Below are 22,067 nucleotides of genomic sequence, written 5' to 3' on the forward strand. Positions count from 1 at the left end.
CAGGCTGGAGTGCAATGGCACAATCTCGGCCTACTGCAACCTCTGTCTCCTGGGTTCAGGTGATTCTCCTGCCTCAGCCTCCCAAGTAGCTGGCATTGCAGGCACACACCACTATGCCTGGCTAAATTTTTTTATTTTTATTTTTTATTTTTAGTAGAGATGGGGTTTCACCATGTTGGTCAGACTGGTCTTGAACTCCTGGCCTCAGGTGATCCACCCGCCTCAGCCTCCCAAAGTGCTGGGATTACAGGCGTGAGCTACCGTGCCTGGCTTGTTTTCTTTTTCTTTTTTGAGACAGGGTCTCACTGTAGCTACCAGGCTGGTCCTGAACTTCTGGGCTGAAGTGACCCTCTCGCCTCAGCCTCCCAAATAGCTGGAATGACAGGTGCAAGCCACTGTGCCTGACTCTGTTTTCTTACGGTTGCGTTTTAAGAATTCTTTGTATATTTTGGCTAATGATCCTTTATCAGATGTGTCTTTTGGAAATATTTTCTCTCATTCTTTGGCTTGGCTTTTCATTCTCTTGATAGTATTTCACAGAGCAGAAATGTTTAATTTTAATGAAGTCCAACTTACCAATTCTTTCATAGATTGTGTCGTTGGTGTTGTATCTAAAAAGTCCTTGCCAAACCAAGGTCATCTAGATTTTCTCCTACATTATCTTCTAGGAGTTCTACAGTTGTTTTCTGTTTGTTTGTTTTTCTTTGTTTCGCTTAGGTCTATGCTCCATTTTGAGTTAATTTTGTGGAGTGTAAAGTCTGTGTCCAGATTTGTAGTTTTCCACGTGCATGTCCAGTTGTTCCAGCACCATTTCTTGAAAAGACTATTTTTTTTCCTCCATTCTATTGCTTTTGCACCTTTGTCAAAGATCAGTTAACTATTTTATGTGGGTCTATTTCTGGGCTGTCCATTCTGTTCATTGTCTGTTCTTTTGCCAATACCACACTGTCTTACGTAATCTGCTTTTCAACTCATTTACTGAGACCTTAATTTGGGTTATTATGTACTTTTAAAAAAATTTCTACAGTTTCTAATCGGCTCTTTGAAAAATTTCTTTTTTTATGGGTTTCAGATGTGATTTTATGTATTTGGAGCACAGTAAGTATGGCTGTGTGAAGACATGTGTCTGACTGCTCCTGGGCTTGTAGCCTCTCTGCCTGGCTCCTACTCCCTGTGCCTCCATTGCTTCTTTACGTTGCTGCCTTGTGTACCTGGTGACCTCTGATTGTGTGCCAGGAAAGATATATTTGATAAACTGTTGGCAGAAGTATTTTGAAGCATCAGATGAGACCTCTCTGGAGGAAAATAGTATTTGCCACCATCCATTGCCTGGGGGTGCCAGCAGTCTGGCATCCTCATCATCGGATTTCAGGTGTGGGGGGCCTCTGGGCCCCAGGTGAAGTAGGACTGGGCTGCAAGGCCTGGTGCCGCTTTTCTCCACGGTGCAGCCTGTCCCTTCTCCTGCGTCCTCACTCCTCCTGCTGGGGAGTGGGGCCAGAATTGACTCCGTGTCCAGTGTGAGGGACACATGGTCCCAGCGTGAGGGATGGTGGCTTTTCAGGGCATGGTGCTCAATAAAGGAGGTTACTCTGTCCCCTCGCCAATGAGATGACAAATGAGGCACCTGGCATGTCACACCAGGGGCCACTGATGGCATGCCGTCTGCAGTGATCAGCCCTGCCGCCTGACCCCCCATGTGCTTTCAGCTCTGTCTTGTCGGGTGCTAGTGCCAGATTCAGGGCCCTGTCACTCCTGTCTGACCTTGCCCTTGCCCCTTTGGAGGTGGTGTCCACCTGCCATTGGCATTGAGTGTTCAGGATGGACTCGCGTGCCCAGCTCCCTCTACCACCACCTTGGCTGGGACCCCAGCCCCTGGTCCTCCACCCTCCCCAACAGAGTGACAAATTATGTGGGCACAGGTTCCCTTGAGCGCATTTTGAAACACCGAAGCAAACGTCAATCTAGGGAACAGTTGACATGACACTCCTTTATTAAAACCTAGGGACATTGTTATAAAAACTACCGTATATAAAGACAAAAGCAGAGCAACAGCGGTCAGTGAAAAACACATTATTATTGTTACATTCTAGTATTATTATTAGGAATATTATTGGTTTTTGGTTTTCCCAGTTATCAGCTCTCAGAGAGACCCCATGCCTGCTCACATGAAGTCAGTTTACAGGAGAGAAAATATTTCCATCCCCCACCCCTGCCACTGCGTGCCCTTGTCCGGCTGGCCCTGGGGAGGACACATCCACCTTTTGTGGGAGGTTTCCTGCCTTGTTAACGTGACTGAGCCCCTCACCCTTGCAGCCCCCACCTCGTTACTGCACATTGTCCAGACACTGACCACTTGGTTATTTGACTGTGATGTATGTCACTAGCTTTAAAACGAGAAATGGGGAAAAATAGGAAGAAACTGGGTATGAGAAACTGACGTGCAATTCCAAAAAGAGGCTCTCTCGGGCCACCAGCTTGGTTCCAGTTGTGGCCAGGGTGGCCATGTCATCTACAGTTTTTGATCTTGTGCTCAGGGTTGGTGCTGACCGATGTCACATTTTGGAGGCTGCACATTTTGGAGGCTGGTTTAGGGTCATTCAACAGGGTGCCTCATTGTACAAACCCAAGGGTCACCGTTCTCAGTGCAGTCTATATAAACAGCATCCCTGGGAGCCCATTACCATTTATGGGACGGTATCATGAATGGTGCCTCCTGGAGGTGAACTCTGCAGCAGCCCTGGATTTCAGTCTGTCAAGGGCAAATCTGTCAGGGCTTTGACGTGAAGATAGGAGTTTAGGTACAGAGTAACTAATAGTCAAACCTGCTCATTCATCAAGCATCTATCTAGCACCAGCTATTGGCCAGGAGCTTGGACTAGAAACTGGGGTGGTGGGGGCAATGATAACTCCAAGGTCACTTTCATGGGTAGGACAGGTAAGTGTTCTGATTTCATTTTGTGAATCTAGGCATGTCTGTTAGGCACAACTAGTCATTTCACAGGTGGTCCCAGCTATAGCAGGATTGGCTCCCAGATGGGCCCTGGGTCTGGGGCCAGGCAAGCGGCAGGCGCTCGGCAAGTATCTGCTGAATAGGTGAGGGAAACGCGTGTCATCCAATGGGTTTTCTAGGAGGGTCCTGACCTCTTCTAGCTTGCCTGACTGCTCAACTTTAACATTTGAGCTTTGCGGGCCACAACTCCCAAAGTTGTTTGCATGCACTTAAGCACCAGTGTGGGATGTGTTGGTGCTACAGGAACTAGGGCACTGTGCATGGCATCTGGCACATAGAAAGTGCGCAGGCTTATCTTCCGGAAGGCACAGGGCTTGGCCCCAGCCCAGTGATATATTCCTGGACTGCAAAGGGCGGTGATCAGAGTGCCATCCACTCATGGCCTGTCCGACTGTCCTGATGCTATGGGGGCCAGGCAGACACCCTCTGATGCCCACCACGTGAGCAGGATGATTAAGAATCCCTGCAGTTTGCTTCCATGATTCTAACCCTAGATTTTCACAGCAGACAAAAACACCCACGTGGATGTGTCCCTATAGTGATGGGTAGCCCTTCAACATTGATAAGACATGTTCGCAATAACTCCATCCAGGTCTGTTATTCCTTCCTTCCTTCTTACCTACCTAACCTACCTACCTAGACAGTCTCACTCATGCCCAGGCTAGAGTGCACTGGTACGATCTCAACTCACTGCAAGCTCTGCCTCCTGGGTTCATGTTATGTTAATTTCAAACATGGGGGAAATCTGTAAATTCACTTCTGAAGGCTCTTCCTGTTGATGGGGACCAGTTCAGCCAAGTTGAAAAATTAAAATAAGCCAATAAAAAATTTTACAAGTCTGCATCTCCGGGAACCCTGTTTCTTTGAATGGCACAGTCTCTAATAGACATGGTGACTGTGAAGGCAGCCAAGCCATCGGAGGGGCCTGGGTAGGGACAGCGGCTGGAGGGATGTAAAGGGTGTGGCCACACCAGGCTGGAATCCTGACCTGACCTGGACAGTGGCCTGTGGGCGAGTCAGTGCCAGGCTCAACCACACCCACAGCCCTGGTCTGTTTGACATGACCTGAAGAGAGCTTTTGGGTTGACGGTGAACTGGGAACCATCTCCTGGCCAAAGAAGCCTGTTAACCCCCATTCCTGGTCATGTTTTCTCTGACAGTCCCAAGTCCTTCTCTTCAGCTCTGGGCCAAATTTGACTGAATCTTTCTGATGATGAGGGGAGATGCCACCCACCCTGGGAACACTGTCAGCTGCCTACTTGCTGCTTTCTAGAACATTGGAGACAGCAAGAGGGACCAGATCTACCTGTGAAATCACCTGTGTGTGTGCATGTGCACGTGTCCATGCACGTGTGCATGCACAGCTGGTTGTGCGCACATGTATTCATGTGCATGTATGCGTGTGTGCATGTGTGTACTTGTGTGTGTTTTCAATTAAGGCCCGTTGCACATCAGCAATGGTCATGGTCAGGTGCCGGCCTGGCAACTGGAGGGGTCAGGCGAGGCAGGTGAGCAGAGGTGCAGGGCACGTTCAGAGGCTAACGTGAGGGCAGCGAGCCAGCAGGCACTACCAGCTATTGGTTCTGAATAGAGATTCCAAAACACACAACAATCACACCGTACACAGACAAGGGGGAAAGCATAAAACTGCTCATGAATCACACAGTTCCCAGTGGGAAACAGTCCTTACAAACGCGGTAGTTCTGCAAAGCAGCCTCGAATGCAGAGTCCTCTGTGGACATCTTGTCCTTTCTCTCGTGTTTTTCTTTTTGTATTATTACAAATTACATGGTTATGGACAGAAGCTCACAGTAAAAAGTAAAAGTAGGCAGCTTAAAAAATCAGGTTGAGGAGTTGCTACAAAACGATAACTCTAGAAATCTATGCTTGAACTTGTCACTACCCTGCAGCCATCTTGTTCTCAGGGACACTCTACTCATTGAAGGACCTGCCAGCCACAACCACAGCAGGATGGGGAGTGTTTATCACAATGACCTGGGGACCCACGGCGTTTGAGGAGCCCTTGACACCACTGGGGGATTGAATGCCCACACCTGCTTTCTACACCGAGTGTTCATACCCACGTGCACACCATTCTCACCTCCTCCGTGAGACAGCAAGTACCGTGACCCCCTGGCACCCCACCTCACACACTTGACAGGTAAGAAGCAGAGGCTCTGAGAGGCTGACTCGTGGGGGTGACCTGTGGGAAGGAGGGTTCTGTGGCTGTCTGTACCTGCCTTTGCCGCAGGCTATCTATACCAGGTGTGCTGAGTCTTGGTGATCTCTGCTGAGACCTCCTGCTTGCCACAGAATGTTCCAGTCCTCAGCCCAGCTGCCCAAGAGGGACTTGGCAGAGCAGTAGGACCACAAACCCCATGGGTTTCTCAGTTATTCCTGAAAAGACCTTTTTCAGGAGGAATGTCCTCCTAGAAGGTTGTAAATCTCAAGGGATGCTTAGGTGAACCCCAGTTCTAACTGTCTATTTGGCAGTGACCTCTGACCCCAGGTGTCCAGGAGAGGGAGGCAAGGCTACCAGTTCCTTGTTGGCGGAGGAAGCACCTATAGAGCATTATGAGGGTTGCAAACCCCTTAAATACCCATCTGACTCCTTCCTCTTACCAATGGGGAAACTGAGGTAACAGACCTTGTCTGAGGTCACGCTGTTTGTTCTCAGTGGCAGAGCTGATGTCAGAATCTGGGTCTTGGGCCCCCCACCTCAAGGCTTCCTCTGCCTGCCGAGGCACTGCACATGGGACAGGCTGTGCACCCCCTTATGGCAACATGACCCTGGGATGGCTCACATCAGGGGAGAGGAAGCCATGCCTTTCTCCAATGGAGACCCCAAGCAGAGGTTCTCGCACTTTGCCTCTGCCAAGCTGTAGGCCTGGCATACCGCTGCCAGCACTGCCTGGAGGAGACAGGTGAACCCAAAGACTGAAGCCAGGGGCCTGGGTGTTCCACAGCCGACCTGTGTGACCCTGGGCAAGCCACTTGACCCGGCTGAGTCTGTCTTCTCATCCATAAAATGGGGAGAGCCCCTTCTTCATGGGGCTGTTGAGAAGATGGAGAGCCAGGCAGAATGGGGGATGGTTTATGCCCTAGCAAGTTTGTTCTGCTTTTCCAAAGGCAGGGCATTTTTTGCACAGCTTGACTCACAGCAGAGCCCAGAGCTGGGCATGCTCGCCCACCCTCATCTCCTCTGGGTCCCAGCCACCTGGCTTTCTTATGCTTCCTTGAAACCACCAAGACTATGGCTGCTTCAGGGCCTTTGAACTAGCCATTCCTTCTGTCTGAAATGCTCTTTTCCTATCTTCAATGCCCATTACTGGCTCCTGTGTGTCATTCAAATCCGGGCTTCAATCATCTGCTCAAGAAGGCCTTTCCAGACCACCCCAGGTCCACAAGTGTCTCACTCACGTGTCCCTCGAACTGAGTTCCCAGCAGAGCACTCACTGCCCTTGCCACCTTCCTTCTTCACCGTCTTGCCCCAGCTAGAAAGCCAGCACAGTGAGCAGGGACCTGCCTTGTTCACTGTCGTGTCTGGTGAATGGATGGGTGGTCAGTGTGAGAACACTAGGTCTGATGAAATGAAGAAACTGGATCAGAGGACACACACGTTTATTAAGCAGGGCCTCCCGAGCTAAGAGCTGAGGGAGGTCTGGTATCACTAACGCCCATGGAATGTGTGTATCTACACTGGCAGCATGGCCTTTGGAGATGTTTGTGATCATTTAGGTGATGCCATCTCATAGGTGCAGTGGGGCAGGAGTGGAGGTGATTAGCTCTGTGGGTGGATGTTATGGGTGTCTAGGTTTATGTGGAAGTCCCACTTGAAAGTGGATGGATTTCTAGAACACTCCTCTTTGGGTTTCTGTAGCCTCGTTACCCTGTCCAGCAAAGATCCCTGTGTCTGTGTCTCCCACCAGATGGGAGGCTCCCCTGGGGCAGAGATAAGGTCTGACTCATCTTTCATCCCCATCACTGCCCAGCACGGGGCCTGGCACGCAGCAGGTGCCAGAATGTGCCGAGCGGATCAGCACTCCAGGTGGTGATGGCGGAGAACTCAGGGAGATGGTCTGTGGAGGCATCAAGGAGATGCTCCTGGCATTGTGCAGGGTGTGCCCTGGCTGGGGAGCACATCATGTCCAGGGAGTTGGAGCCTGGACTTTGGGTTCCTGCACCCCTGAGATCAAACGAGGGGTTGGTCTCCTCCTGGCCACATGGCCCTGGGCACCCCTTCTCCACTGTGAGCTTTTTCTGCAAGGGGTTAATCATACCTGCCTCCCAGGTGGTGAGAGAGTGCATGAAAACACTCAACTTGGTACCTGACCTGTGGTCAGCCTGAGATGCGTCCCTTAGTATTACTATTGTTACAGGAATGAATTCTGTAAGAACCAACCCTACTGGCATTTTCAAATCCCCAGCGCCCCCCGAGACACAGAGGGGCTGTACCCTGTGCTTTAGCAAGAAGCTTGCGGCCTGGACATTGACACTGATCAGAACCCCCAGCTAGAGGGTGACCCGTGCCCATCAGGGAACTTGAGGGGGAAGCCCCAATAAAAACCAACCAACCAAGCAAACAAAAAGAACACCCCAAATCACACACGCGCACACACGCGCACACCCAATATTCTGACACAAATAGCCCCAAGGGGCCACTATTGGAGGGAGCAGGGGCAAGGGAAGCTTCAGTTTTCAACCACAGGTATAACTCACAGACCTCAATCCTCCTGGCTGGAATCAGCCAGAGTTGCTTTTTCTTGGTCATCCTGAGTCCACAATGAGTCACCTCTCAGAAGCCACCAGCCCAAAATAGGACTATTGCTTGCGGACAGGTGGCTCAGAATCCCTTCCCCGGCACCCCCAGCCCCTACCCCTGAGTTTGCTCCTAATCTTAGAAGTCCACGGAAGAGGGTTTTGGGCACAGGCAGCATTTCTTCCTCTGCCACCGCCACTACCTCGGCTGTCCCTGGCATCTCTGTAGAAGTTGTTCTTCTCGGAGACTGCACTGGGTGCTTCAGATCTCATCTCCCCCATCCTGAGGCACAGCAAAAGGGTTTTCTGGAAGAAATACAAGGAAAAAAAGTATTACATGGTGTCTCCTCCATGGGGACTCACTGGGGACATTTCTCTATGGTCTCAGTGCCAGAAGAAGCCAGGTTTCCTCTAAGGACGTGGGTTTTGTCTTCTGAACATTGTGAACCATGTTCTTCCAGTCTTTAAGACTGGAAGCAAGAAAAAAATATCTGCTATCATTATAGCTCCATATAGTACTAGAGCTCTGGCCCATGCAATAAGACAAGAAAAATAAGCATAGAATAGGACTGGAATAGAAGAACCAAAATTACAGTTAACTGTGGATAACTTCCTAGAAAATGTAACAGAATCAACAGGTTAATTAGTAGAATGGAGAATGCAGACATAGAGGTATAATAGTCAACCTATAAGACATCAAATCAATTTATAAAATGCAACAATGTGTATTGACCTCAGCAATTACTAGGGTAATTATATGTCATGGCTTGGGACAGTCTCAGTTAACACTTGTTCTGACATAATTTTTAATGTTGTTCCCCTTTAACCCTCAAAAGTATTCTGATTTGGATGATAAATTATATGGTCACCCTTGCTATATAACAAACTAAATATTAAACACAGATACAGATTCCATTCATATTGACAAAAACCATTATGTATTTTGGAATGACACTAATATATGACCATGTCATACAAAGCTATAGAGAAGAGACCAAGGTGCTCCTGGAATAGGGAGGAGCCAGGAGACCAATGGAACAAGATCTACAGTGTAGAAACAGGACTGCAGGGCACTTATAGCTTTGATTGGCAGAGTCAAGTTGCAAACCAGACAATGAGGAAAAGAAATGCAAACTCCATCTGTGGCAGGCAGCATGAACCCCACTGCCCTGTGTCTGTTGTAAGACCAATTTCCCAGCCACAAATACTTATTTTTCCAGATTCCCTTGCAAGCAGGGGTGGTCACATGATCCAGTCTGGCCAATGCTGTGTAAGTGGGAGTCTATTGGGAAGGGGACATGAAACCAGGGGAAGATGAACTATCTTGCATGCATGAGAATGAAGGATGCTCACTAACAGGTGGAGTAGAAAGCAGGGAGAAACTTGGTTCTGGTGGCTGCCCTGGACTGCCCCCCCCACACCATTGCAGTTGAATTTCCTTTACTTGCATAAATTACATCTGGTGACAGTTCTTAAGTACGTGGTTTTTGAGCAGAGAAGTCAAGGGAGTGACTCCAACAAAGCCAGGAAAGCCCACTTCCCCAGAGTGAGTGATACACCAAGAGGCAGAACCTACTCTCCACTCTTTACACATCAGTGGGAATGTGTACAGGGGCTAAGGGTGAGAGACTCTGTGGGGTCATCTCCTCTGCTTCACAGAACAAAGCCAGGTACAGTCCATCACCCACTTTGTTTTTCTCCATAGCACACACACCTATCCAACATACCACCTATTGTACTTGAATAGCTTATTGTTTGTCTTCCCCAAATAGAAAGTTAGCTACAAGAGGGTTAAGGTGATTGTGTGTTTTATACATTACTGCATTGCCAGGGTCTAGAACAGTAACTGGCATACAGGAGGGGGCTTAATAAATATTTATCAAATAAATGAATGAATCAAGAATTTAAAGCCCAATGAACCATCTTTCAAGTATAAAGTCAACAGAAAAACATGTTGAATATATTTTGAATTATAGTTCCCATGACCCTTTCTTTAAAAGTTAAGGACACCCTTAGGCAAATCAAGAATGATTCAGAAAGGTTTCATATAAAAGGATGGGCAGATGATTTTTTAAAAATTCTGTGGATGGATGGCGGTGATGGCTGCTGTATTAATCCATTTTCATGCTGCTGATCAAGGACATACCCGAGATTGGGCAATTCACAAAAGAAAGAGGTTTAACTGGATTTACAGTTCCACATGGCTGAGGAGGCCTCACAATCATGGCGAAAGGCAAGGAGGAGCAAGTCACACCTTATGCGGATGGTGGCAGGCAAAGGGAGAGAGAGCGAGCTTGTGCAGGAAAATTCCCATGTGTAAAGCCATCAGATCTCAAGAGATTCATTCACTATCATGAGAACAGCATGGGAAAGACCTGCCCCCATGGTTCAATTACCTCCCACCGGGTTCCTCCCATGACACATGGGAGTTGTGGGATTTACAATTCAAGATGAGATTTGGGTGGGGACACAGCCAAACCATATCAGTTGCCCTACAGTGAGAAGGTACTTAATGCCCCTGAACTGTAGACTTAAAAATGGTTAATGTTATGTGTATCTTACCAGAATTCATAAAAGGGATGAGCAGAAGCATAACAAATGCAAATGAAGAGAAATCAGGGTCAAGGTATAAATGGAGCACTGCCAAGAGGGCCAGCAATGAGCATAGAATTTGTGTAACTGCAGGACTATTGCAGCCAATCTCAAGATCATGACCATCACAGAGAAGAATGAAACACAACAGGGAAATAATAAAAAGTAGGAGGGATGGAGGTAATATAAGTAAACTATGTCATATTCATATATAGTTGGGAGTCTAAAGAATTGCTTAGAAGTTTAAAATTAGAGGCATCGAGGTAAACAGAAAAAATATAATCAACTAAAATAACTTCATGGAAGGGAGACAAGAGGAAGGAAAGAAGAAATCTAATTTAGGGAGAAAATAAATGTCTAGAGAAATAAGAGGATTAAAGATATCATGTCATATTATAATTATGAAGATAACCACGGGATCAGAAACGTAGCTTTCCAAATTATCAGAAGACATACACACAGAAAATAAAGACAACAGAGACCATATGGAGAAAATTGACAACCCCCACAAAACTATAAAAGCAGAAAGCCTATCAAACAATGATGACAGAACTAAGACCAAATGCATCTGCCATATCAGTAAATGTTAATGAGCCATACACACTTGCTAAAAAAAAAAGACTGGATCATAAACAACGGCACTGAAGGTAGAATGATTCAGCAAGGTTTCATCAAAAAGGATGGGCAAGACTGGGCACAGTGGCTTACATCTGTAGTCTCAGTACTTTGGGAGGCCGAGGCAGATAGATCATGAGGTCAGGAGTTCAAGACCAGCCTGGCCAACATGATGAAATCCCGTGTCTACTAAAAATACAAAAAAATTAGCCAGGTGTGGTGGTGGGTGCCTGCAGTCCCAGCTACTCAGGAGGCTGAGGCAGGAGAATTGCTTGAACCCGGGAGGCGGAGATTATGCCATTGTACTCTAGCCTGGGTGACAGATTCAAAAAAAAAAAAAAAAAAAAAAGATGGGCAGATGATTTTTACAAAGGTCTGCAGATGGATGATGGTGATGGTTGTACTACAGTGAGAAGTACTTAATACCCCTGAACTGTATACTTTAAAAAAGTTTAAAATGATAAATGCTACATGCATTTTACCATAATTTTAAAAAAGGATGAGTAGAAGCATAACACACAAATGCAAATGAAAATAAATCAGGGGTCATAATATCAGACAAAGCTGAAGTCAGGGCAAAAAAAATTGAATGAGAAAAAAGAAGGGCACTGTGTGAGGGTGAAGGATGACAGTCATCATGAAGATCTAGTAGTAATGAATGTTCATGTACCAAATAGCATGGCCTCAATATTCACAGAGCAAGACTGGAAATTTAGGGAGAAAAAGCAGAGTATGCTAGCATTAGCACCTTTTTTTTTTTTTTTTTTTTTTGAGACAGTCTCACTCTGTTGCCCAGGCTGGAGTGCAATGGTATGATCTCTGCTCACTACAACCTCCACCTCTTGGGTTCAAGTGATTCTCCTGCCTCAGCCTCCCAAGTAGCTGGGATAACAGGTGCTCACCACTATGCTTTAATTTTTTTTTTTTTTTTTTTTTTTGTATTTTTAGTAGAAATGGGATTTCACCATGTTGGACAGTCTGGTCTCGAACTCCTGACCTTGGGTGATCCACCCACTTCGGCCCCCCAAAGTGCTGGGATTACAGGCATGAGCCACCATGCCTGGCCTAGTGCATTTTAATTCACCTGTCTCAAACCATTCCATATGCAGTTGGCAAAAACAAAAGGAGAGAGGGAGCCAAATAATCTAACAACTGTGTGTGTGTGTGTAAAACACAGTCTACCTTCATTCTATTCAAATGCTCCTGAAAGTGCATACACAAAAAGTGACTATCAGGCTACAAAGAAAGTAAATTCCAAAAAATAGAAGACAACGTTCTCTGATAACAATATACTAGAATTTGAAAATACTAAGAATGAAACCACAGACCAAACCAAACTTTGCCACCAAGAGGTCTATAAACACTTAAAAGTAACCTTGAGTTAAAAGAGCAAAACAAAACTTCAGAATATCTAGACAATAACAAAAAATATATTTATGGACCTGTGGGATGCAGCCAAAGCCAATGTTAAGAGGAACATATATAGCCTTAAAACACTGATCTTATTAATAAATGAGAAAGCATGAATTGCCCAACTCAAAAAGTTAGAAAAGACAAAATAAACCTAAGAAAGATACAATAAATAAATGAAAACAGAAATGGAGTTAACAGCAAAAGAGAGGAACTCATAAATAACTCCATGGTTTTTTTTTTTTTTAATTAAAAAAAAAATTTAGAGACAGGCTCTTGCTCTGTCACCCTAGCTGGAGTGCAATGATGCAATCATAGTTCACTGCAACCTCAAACTCCTGGGCTCAAGCGATCCCCCTGTACCAGCCTCCTGTGTAGCTAAGAGTACAGGTGTGCACCACTACACCCAGCTAATTAAAAAAAAATTTTTTTAGGGATGGCATCTTGCTGTGTTGCCTAGGCTGATCTTCATCTCCTGGCCTCAAGCAATCCTCCTGCCTTGGCCTCCCAAAATGCTGGAATTACAGGCATGAGTGACCATCTCTGGCCCCAACTACTTGTTCTTTGAAAAACAGCAAGACATGTTCACTGCTGGGGAATCTAATGAAGCAGGATATATAATACACAGAAGGTGGAGGTGACTGCTTGGAAGGATTCTCTGCACTTTTGCTCTCCAGCTTCACTTCTCACCATCCCTCAACCCCTCCCAACAGGCTTTTCTTCCAACTTCTCTGCAGAATTTGCCCTTGTCAAGGTCACCAAAGACCTCCATGTTAATAAATCCAGTGGCCAATTATCACTCCCCCTTTCAACTAATCCTCCCAGCAGCACTGACTCAAGTGATTGCTCCACCTGCTTCCAGGACACTACAGTCCCCTTCTCCTGGTCCTCCTCCTCCTCCTCCCACTGCTGGTCCGCCCACATCTTCCCAACCTCCTCCTCTCCACTCATTCTACTCACTCAGGATCTCATCTCCTCTCAAGGATTTAAACACTATATGTGGATGCCTATTTTTCTTTTTTTTTTTTCTGAGACAGAGTCAGAGTCTCACACTATAACCCAGCCTGGAAATATGATGACTTTTGAGCCTCAAACTCTCACCTAAACTCCATTCTGATGGCCAACGTGTCTACTCGATGTCACCAAATGGATATTTAATAGACACCTCAAACTTAATATTTCCCAAACTAAAATCCCAACCTTCCTCCCCCATCCAGCTTTTCCCACAATTTTCCTGACCTCAGGAAATACAACTCCATCCTGCCAGTTGCTCTCATCAGAGGCCTGGAGTATTCTTTGACCCCTCTCTTCCTCTCACACTCCATATCTAACCCAGGAGCAAATCCCATTGGCCGGCCCTTTCACTTCCTGCTGCCTCCACCACTCCTACTGTGGTCCACGCTGGCAGGATTCTTGCAGTGGTCTCTGCGCTGGTCAGCACCTTCCATCTGCTCTCAACACAGCAGCCAGAGGAGCCCTGTGAAAACCTAAGTCCAATTACCCCACCCCTTTCCTCAAAACCCTCAGTGGTTCCCCAGATTCACTCAGAGCAGAAGCTAAAGCCCTTCCCACTCCATCACCTCCCTGTCCTATTCCTCACTCTTTTCCTTTGCATTCTCTCCATTCCAATGGTAATGGTTTGTTTTGTGTCCATTTGGGCCACAGGGTGCCCTGATATTTGGTGAGACATTTTTCTGGTGTCGTGAAGGTGTTTCATGATGAGATGAACGTGTGACCTGGCAGATGAAAGAAAATAGTGTCCTTCTCTGTGCAGGTGGCCTCATTCAACCCACTGGAGGCCTCACAGAACCAACAAGTAAGGGGGAATTCACGCTATCTCTGCCTGCCTTTAAGTGGGGACATCATTCTTCTCTTACCCTTTAGACTCAGGCTGGGACTGGAATTCACACCATTGGCTCTCCTGGGTCTCAGGCCCTCAACTCACACTATCAGCTCTCCTGGGTGGGTCTCAGGCTCTCAACTCACACTGGAACTCACACCATCAGCTCTCCTGGGTCTCAGACCCTCAGCTCACACTGGAACTCACATCATCGGTTCTTCTGGGTCTCCAGCTTGCTAATTGCAGACCTTTGGATTCCTCAACCTGCATAGCTGCAGGAGCCAATTCCCTACAGTGCGTGTCTTCACATGTGTCTATATGTGATTAGTTCTGTTTCTCTGGAGCACACTGACTAATACACCATCTGTTCCAGCATGCTCCTGTCTCTTCTCCCAGATAAACCCAAGGCGGAATCCCTGATCTCCTTTAAGTCACCTTTTTAGTGAGCCCCTTGGCCACCTGTTTAAAGTTATCCTCTATCTCAAACGCATTATCACTGTCTAAAAGTCCATATATTTCACATACACATTTCAAAAATTGTCTGCAGTCTCCATAAAAGCAGGCTTTTTGCTGCTTTTGGCCCATGACTGTATCCCCCAGGCCAATAACGATGCCTGGCACAGGTCGGCACTCAAGATGAACTGAACAAACAGAAGAACAAAGGTGACTGCCTGCTCAACTTGACAGAAATCAGGAAGCCTCCAAGAAATGGATCAATTTCCAAGAAAAGAGAAATTACCCAAAGGATCCGGGAAGGGAGAATCTAAACAGACCAATTGCCAAGAAGAAAGACAGAAACTGTCAAATAGCAAATCCAAAGTCTAAAATAAGAGAAATGCAAATTAAAGCCATAATGAGAGAGGATTTCAGAGTGCAGACAAAAGGGAACATCCACATTCCTTCACTTGCCACCTTGACACAGATCAAAAGTGCTGAGCACCCGGCGTGTGTGCTGGTTTGAGTTTCTGCTTCACTGCTGGTCAGGGGGACGCTGGGGTCATTTCTGTGGAAGGCAATTTGACACATGCCTGTAGTACAGAGGCCCATATCCTCTGAGCCAGTAGTCTCACATAACGATTATCCTACAGACGTGCTCACAAGGGCAACATAGGTACAAGCACATTCATCACAGAAAGGTGGGTCACAGCAGCAGATTAGGACCAGTGAAGTGTCCATCAGCAGGCTGCCAGGTCAAAAACAACAGCTCCCGCACAATGGAGAGCCACGCAGAGACCAGGAAGGCTCGGGCAGCTGTCCTCAGCCACCTCCCATGCTCTGCTCTGCTTCCCTGGGCGTTGGTCATCGAGATTCACGATTTGTGGCATTAATGCCACTTACACGCTGAGCCCTCTGCCCTGAACTTTAGTGTCGAATTCCCACCTTCCTCCCCGGGCAATTTCTGTACTTTCCACTCAATTTTTCCGTAAACCTAAAACTGCTTTAAAAAATATATATTCATTACCTAGATAACAAAATTCATAAGACAGTGAGATGTCACTTTAAATCCACCAAATCAGCCAAACTTAGGAGATCAGATGATTTGAAAGGTAAGTGGACGCCCGCGAAGGGGACTCGCCACCATGCTCTGCAGACGATCCGGCAACCTCTCTCTGCGTGTACTTCCTCAGGAAGCTCTGGAGCTGGTCTTTAGGGGCAACCTGTCACCTTCCTAGGGAACTGCATTAGCATTAGCTGCTTCTTAAAACACGTTTAAGGCCGAGCACGGTGGCTCACACCTGTAATCCCAGCATTTTGGGAGGCCTAGGCGGGCGGATCAACAGGTCAGGAGTTCAAAACCTGACCAACATGGTGAAAACCCATCTCTACCAAAAACAAAAATAAGCCGGGCGTGGTGGCGTGCACCTGTAATCCCAGCTACTCGGGAGGCTGAGGCAGGAGAATTGCTTGAATCCAGGAGGTGGAGGTTGCGGTGAGCTGAGATCATGCCATTGCACTCCAGCCTGGGCAGCAAGAATGAAACTCTGTCTCTAAATAAATAAATACAAAACTTAGCCAGGCATGGTGATGGGCACCTTTGGGAGGCTGAGGCAGGAGAATCATTCGAATCCTGGGGGTAGAGGTTGCAATGAGCTGAGACCGTGCCACTGCACTCCAGTCTGGGTGGCAGAGCGAGACCGTCTCAAAAACATCTTTTAAGTTCAGAGGTATATGTGCAGGACGTGCAGGTTTGTGACACAGCTAAATGTGTGTCATGGGGTTTTGTTGTACAGATTATTTCATCACCCAGACATGAAACCTAATACCCATTAGTTATTTTTCCTGGTCCTCTCCCTCTTCCCACCTTCTGCCCTCCAGTGGGCCCCCGCGTGTGTCATTCCCCTCTATCTGTGTGTTCTCATCATTTAGCTCCCACTTATGAGAGCATATAGTATTGGGTTTTCTGTTCCTGGGTTAGTTTGCTAAGAGTAATGGCTTCCAGCTCCATGCATGTCCCTGCAAAGGACATGATCTTGTTCTTTTTTATGGCTGTGTAGTATCCCATGGTGTCTACACAGTCTTCCATACAGTTCTCAGAAGTGAGGATGCAAGAGCCCCTATGACGGAATGCATAGGTCTTGCACACAAAATGTTGGGTCAAAGGTAAGAAATACTATACATGAAAAGTGAAAACACATGTTCCCAGCATTGTGCCTAATTTGGGCATCACGCTCGATTAAGACAAAAGAGTGGGGTGGATGGAGTAGGCATAGAGGGTGGGGGGACAGGGGGTAGGTACAGTAAGGGGCCCATCACAGCCACTGATGTGGGAGCTAGGTACCAGGAGGTGTGACCAGCTTAACATTCTGGACCCAAGGTTTGGAAACCAGGATGAAGCCTGGCTGACTCCACTATGAGGCTGAAAAGCTGAGCACATCACACAAGGCTCGTGAAAAAGTGAAGTGTGTCCTCACCCGCCCTGCTACGTTCTTAGGTGGAAACTTGCAATAGGGTGGCCACATGGTAGAAACGGCCAGAAGCAGGCCAGCTGCGGTGACTCAGTCACGCCTGTAATCCCAGCACTTTGGGAGGCTGAGGCGGGCGGATCACGAGGTCAAGAGTTCGAGACCAGCTTGAATATGGTGAAACCCCCGTCTCTACTAAAAATACAAAAAATTAGCCGGGTGCAGTGGCACGCACCTATAATCCCAGCTACTCAGGAGGCTGAGGCAGGAGAATCACTTGAAATCGGGAGGAGGAGGTTGCAATGAGCTGAGATTGTGCCACTGCACTCCAGCATGGGCAACAGAGCAAGACTCCGTCTCAGAAAAATAATAAATTAAATAAAAATAAACTTAAAAATTACTTGAAAAGAAAAGAAACAGCCTGGGAAACAGCAGAATAGGGGCCGCTCCCTGGGTAGAGCCCTCGGTTGTACAAAAGAGTTCCAAGAAGCATTTCCTGCCCCTGGGCTAGTGCATGGCATGGCTGTGTGTGGGGACGGGCAGATATTCTCACATGCCAAGGGGAGCTGAGACAGAAAAGGACTTTGGGTTGCATTAACAGAAGTATATGTGCCAAAATAGAGGAGATGACTCAAGGTTCTGCTGATCTTTGTGGTGGCTGGACCACAATGTCAGAATTTCAGCTTAGGGGGGCTTGAAACCTAGTGTCCAATTTTCCTAGAATTTATCTTTTCTTCTGTTTCCCTGTGTGTTCACCTCTTAGCTCTTCAGGAATGCAATTATAACGTTTACCTCTCCTCCACCAGGTGCTCCCTGCACTGCAAGTGTATCTAACTACAGTTCGATTTGCTTAGAAATTCTCAGGACAAAATATTGAACCAAACCAGGCACCCTCTGGGATCCTCCCCCACCAGGAGATTGCCTCAAGATGACGGTCAGTTTATAGCCTAGCTCTGGCCACCATGGCGCCCTCCAGACTACCCGACTGAGAAGACATATAAGCAAGTCAGGTGGACCCTGCACCTCCTCACCCCCCGTCCCCTGCATGCCTTTCACACCAAGTTCCCCTTTAAAGACCCCACTTTCCTCCCCGAAAGCTGAAGCGATTCCCTTAAGTCAGGAGCCTGTACTGTTTCCCCTTAAGCTCTGGAATAAAGTCTCTTTCTACCAGACCCCTCTCTGTTCATTTGGATTCTGCAAGAGGCTGGACATGTGTTTGGTGATGGCCTGACTTGAGAGCCCATCTCCAACCTCCATGCTACACAGAAAGGAAAGAATGTGACATGGACTCATTTTCAGTCCAGGACCTGGTGACAATTCAGTCTCTGGCCTTGGAGACCCTGTCTGCAGGTGCAGACAGTGCCATTAGGCTGGTAAACGTTGGGACAGAGGGAGCCCAGGGACTGAGGGAAGAGGGACAGAAAGTCAGAGGAGGCTTGGAGAGGAGGTCCAGGTGATGGTCGAGGCCTTTGCTTGGTTTCTGCAGGAACAGTAAGCTCACTCCTTTACAGGCCATTCCCTTTTAAGCTGCTCAGTTACCTGGAAAACTTTTACAACGCAGAGCCAAACGCTTGCCTGTGGGCCACAGTCTGGCCTTCCTGGCCCTTCTGGGATAAGAGTGGCAGCAGCCGGGCCCCTCCTCACTCCTTTTTGCTGCTGCAGGCTGACATGGAAAAGAGGTTGTCCATTCTGGGGTGGGGGCAGCGTCACCCTTGACTTTGGCCGAGGCCTCCCGATGGTTACCCCTGCATGGCAGTCTTTGCATTCCCCAGAGTGGTTTCCCTGGAGGGCAAAGTGGCTTCGGTCACTCCCCTGGGACACAGCTCTGTTTAGGGATGACAAGCACAAAACTCAGGCTGGTGGACCCGGGAGGGAAGGGGTGCCACTGGGGCAGGCTGAGGGCTGCTATGGCATTGACGCGGCTCTATTTCTCATACCATTGGTGAGAACGTGGTGTTTGCGTCATTACTTTTTATACCTCATATATATATATATATGAGGTATAAAATATATATATACACACACACATATATATACACACACACACTATATGGATTCTCTTGCAGAAAATGAAGTATTTCAAAATCAATGACTTAAAAAAATTCTACTTATAGTTTCTTAGAGGGTAAAGCTTTGATGCCTTAGCTGGGCCTCAGGGCGTCTTACCAACAGAACTGTTAACAGCTTTCCATTTTTTGGTCTCCACTCCAAAGTACTCTTTCCAGAAAGCCCCAGTGTGCTCTTCACACTACTGGGAACACCCTCCCCTATCTCCACCTCGAAAACTCCTATACATCCTTCAAGACCTCATTCACTGGGCACACCTTCTGTGCAGCTTGTCTGACTCCCGCAGGCCTTTCTAACACCCTGTAGCACACAGTACTGTAGAGTCCCATGGCAGAGATGACCCTGGCCTCAACATCAGATAAGCCTGGGTTCAGGTCCCAGCTCTGCCCCTCACAAGCTGTGTGACCCTGGGCAAGTCATTAACCTCTCTGGGCCTTAGGCACCCACCTAATACTCCTCTAGGCCATCCTCGCTGCCGCCCAGGGGGGCTATCACTCCTGTGGACACAGCCCAGCCCATCAGCCCACAGTAGCTCCAGGAACGCTTCATTGCACAGCCTTCTGGAAGGAATCTTTAGCAAATGTCAACTCTTGTTCTGCTTTCATGGCAAGCACGCCTTGGTCACATGCGGGGCTGTAGCCTGTGAGTGCAGGAAGCTGTTCCTGTGGGGCCACTGACTCCTGCCACGGAGGACTCGCCTGCCCTGATGCGGGGGTTACGTGTCCTCCTAGGCACTCTGCAGGTCGCCGCGCCCCTCATTGCCAGTCCCGTGGACCCCAGGCTCAGGCCCACCAGCGCTCCCCTCACTGTCAACTTGTGGTCCCTCACACTAGGCCTTCCATAAGTCGGGACTGTGGCACCTTTGGCCAGGCCTGGGCTGGGTGCTGGGGGCTCAGAACTGAGTCAGGTGTGGACCCTGCCCTTGACAGCTCCAAGCTGGTGGGGGAGCCACACCAGGACCCCGAAATAAGAGCAGCAGACCCATGCTGTGTCAGGGGCGAGTGTCTGGCCGTCTTGGGGCCCTGGCCAGGGTGGGGATTGGGGGACAAGTTCTTGGGAGCAGCCACAGAGCTGGGCCCTGGACAACAGGGAGGGCACTCCGGGCGGAGGGAACAGCCTCAGCCAAGGCCATCCTAGAGGATCACAAGGAGCATGGCTGTTGCAGCACAAGATGCTTCTGGCAGGGTTGAGTCTGGAGAGGCGGCAGCCACAAGGCCTTCATCTGCCAGGGGAAGGTGTCTGGAGCTGATCCTGAGGCTGTGGGGAGTCGACATGGAAGATCATTCCTAATTCTCATAGCGACAAGATTAGGGCTGCAGGGTACTGTTATCTCTTGTGCGCCAGGCAGTGTGCCAAGCACTTCCCATGCATGTGTAGCCTCAGTTCTCTCAGCAGCCTCAGGGGTGGGGACCACTAGTCCCTGCAACTTGCTGATGAGGAAACTGAGGCTCAGAGAGACAATGTCACTAGGAGAGACAACGTCCCACTAGCCCAGGACTGCATATCTAGCTAGCAGTGGAGCTTTGGCCTTGTGCTGCTGAACCACAGCCGGCCCACCAGCCAGCCCCTCTCGTCCAGGGCAGTGGCCTGGGCAGGCTGGGGAGCAGCAGGCTGCCCTGCTGACCCTAGTAGCCCTGGTGAGAGAGGAGCTGAGCCTGGAACCAGGAGCAGGGCCCACGGGGTGAGAAGGGTCTGCAGCTGGCAGGCGTGGCTGGCGGGCTGGCGCCTGCAACCTAAGCAGGAAGATAATAGAGCACCTGGCAATTTGAATAACAATGAAAGCTTCCAGAATGCGAACGTCTGTGACAATAACCCTTCCTGCCGACAAAAGCAGGAGTCATGAGGCACAACACGCCTCATTGCAGGTGAACTGGAGACAATGTATTCTCCAGCAGCGGCAACAGCTTCTGTTAGTTGGCGCTGACTGTATGCACGTGGGGTGTGGGGCTGGGGGCCTTCACGTATTTTGCTTTTCCTTTTCTTTGAGACAGTCTGTCTTCCAGTCAATGGTGTGATCTCAGCTCACTGCAACCTCTGCCTCCCGAGTTCAAGCAATTCTGCCTCAGCCTCTGGAGTAGTTGGAATTGCAGGTGCCCACCAAGATGCCCGGCTAATTTTTGTATTTTTAGTAGAGATGGGGTTTCACCATGTTGGTCAAGCTAGTCTCAAACTCCTGACCTCAGGTGATCCACCCACCTCGGCCTCCCAAAGTACTGGGATTACAGGCATGAGCCACTGCACCTGGCCGCCTTCACATATTTTTCTAAGGGAGTCTCACAGGGACCTGAAAGGGGAAGATGCTATTAACCCTACTTTGTAAATGTGTCCCTGCAGACAGTAAAGGGACATCGAGGAGCTTATTCGAGGCAAGATGGCCATCCCAAGGAACGCTGCCTCAACATGGAGAAAGAGATTCTGCTGACATGACAGAGTTGAGGGTTTTGGGGGAGGGAGATGAGCCTGGATTAACTGGCTGGGCCTGATGCCATCACAGGGTCCAAAGTGAGGAAGGCAGGAGGCTCAGTCAGCGGAAGGGATGTGGCCACGGGAGCAGAGGTCAGAGGGATGTCCTTGCATCTGGAAGGGGCCACAAGCCGAGGAATGTGGGCACCTCTGGGAACTGGAGCAGGCAAGGAAATGGACCCACCCCTGCAGCCTCCAGCAGGGCCCTGTGCTGCTGATGCCTTGCCATGAGGTGTTCATGAGTCTCCTTTCCAACTGCTGTCCTCCGGATCTGTACAAGACTATATCTGTGTTGTTTTAAGCCACTGCATTTGTGATAGTTTATCACAGCAGCTACGGGACAGTCACACAATACCCAAGAGAGATGTGTGTGACCAGGACACGTGGATGTGAAGGTTCACGCAGCTTT

At 48.4% G+C, this 22,067-nt stretch overlaps 1 protein-coding gene across 4 annotated transcripts in view; it reads right to left on the reverse strand.

Annotated features, from left to right (window-relative positions):
• Positions 1–1,962: 1,962 nt before the first annotated feature.
• Positions 1,963–22,067, reverse strand: part of SHISAL1 (shisa like 1) — an 85,680-nt gene continuing 65,575 nt past the window's right edge. For all 4 annotated transcript variants that reach the window (XM_017850041.1, XM_017850045.1, XM_017850043.1 and 1 more), the window contains one exon: positions 1,963–8,074. In XM_017850041.1, coding sequence (XP_017705530.1) covers positions 8,038–8,074 — 37 coding nt within the window. In that variant the 3' untranslated portion in view covers positions 1,963–8,037. The remainder of the gene's footprint in view (positions 8,075–22,067) is intronic.

Source organism: Rhinopithecus bieti, unplaced genomic scaffold, assembly GCF_001698545.2.
Source record: "Rhinopithecus bieti isolate Rb0 unplaced genomic scaffold, ASM169854v2 scaffold_33210, whole genome shotgun sequence".
Classification (NCBI taxonomy): Eukaryota; Metazoa; Chordata; class Mammalia; order Primates; family Cercopithecidae; genus Rhinopithecus; species Rhinopithecus bieti.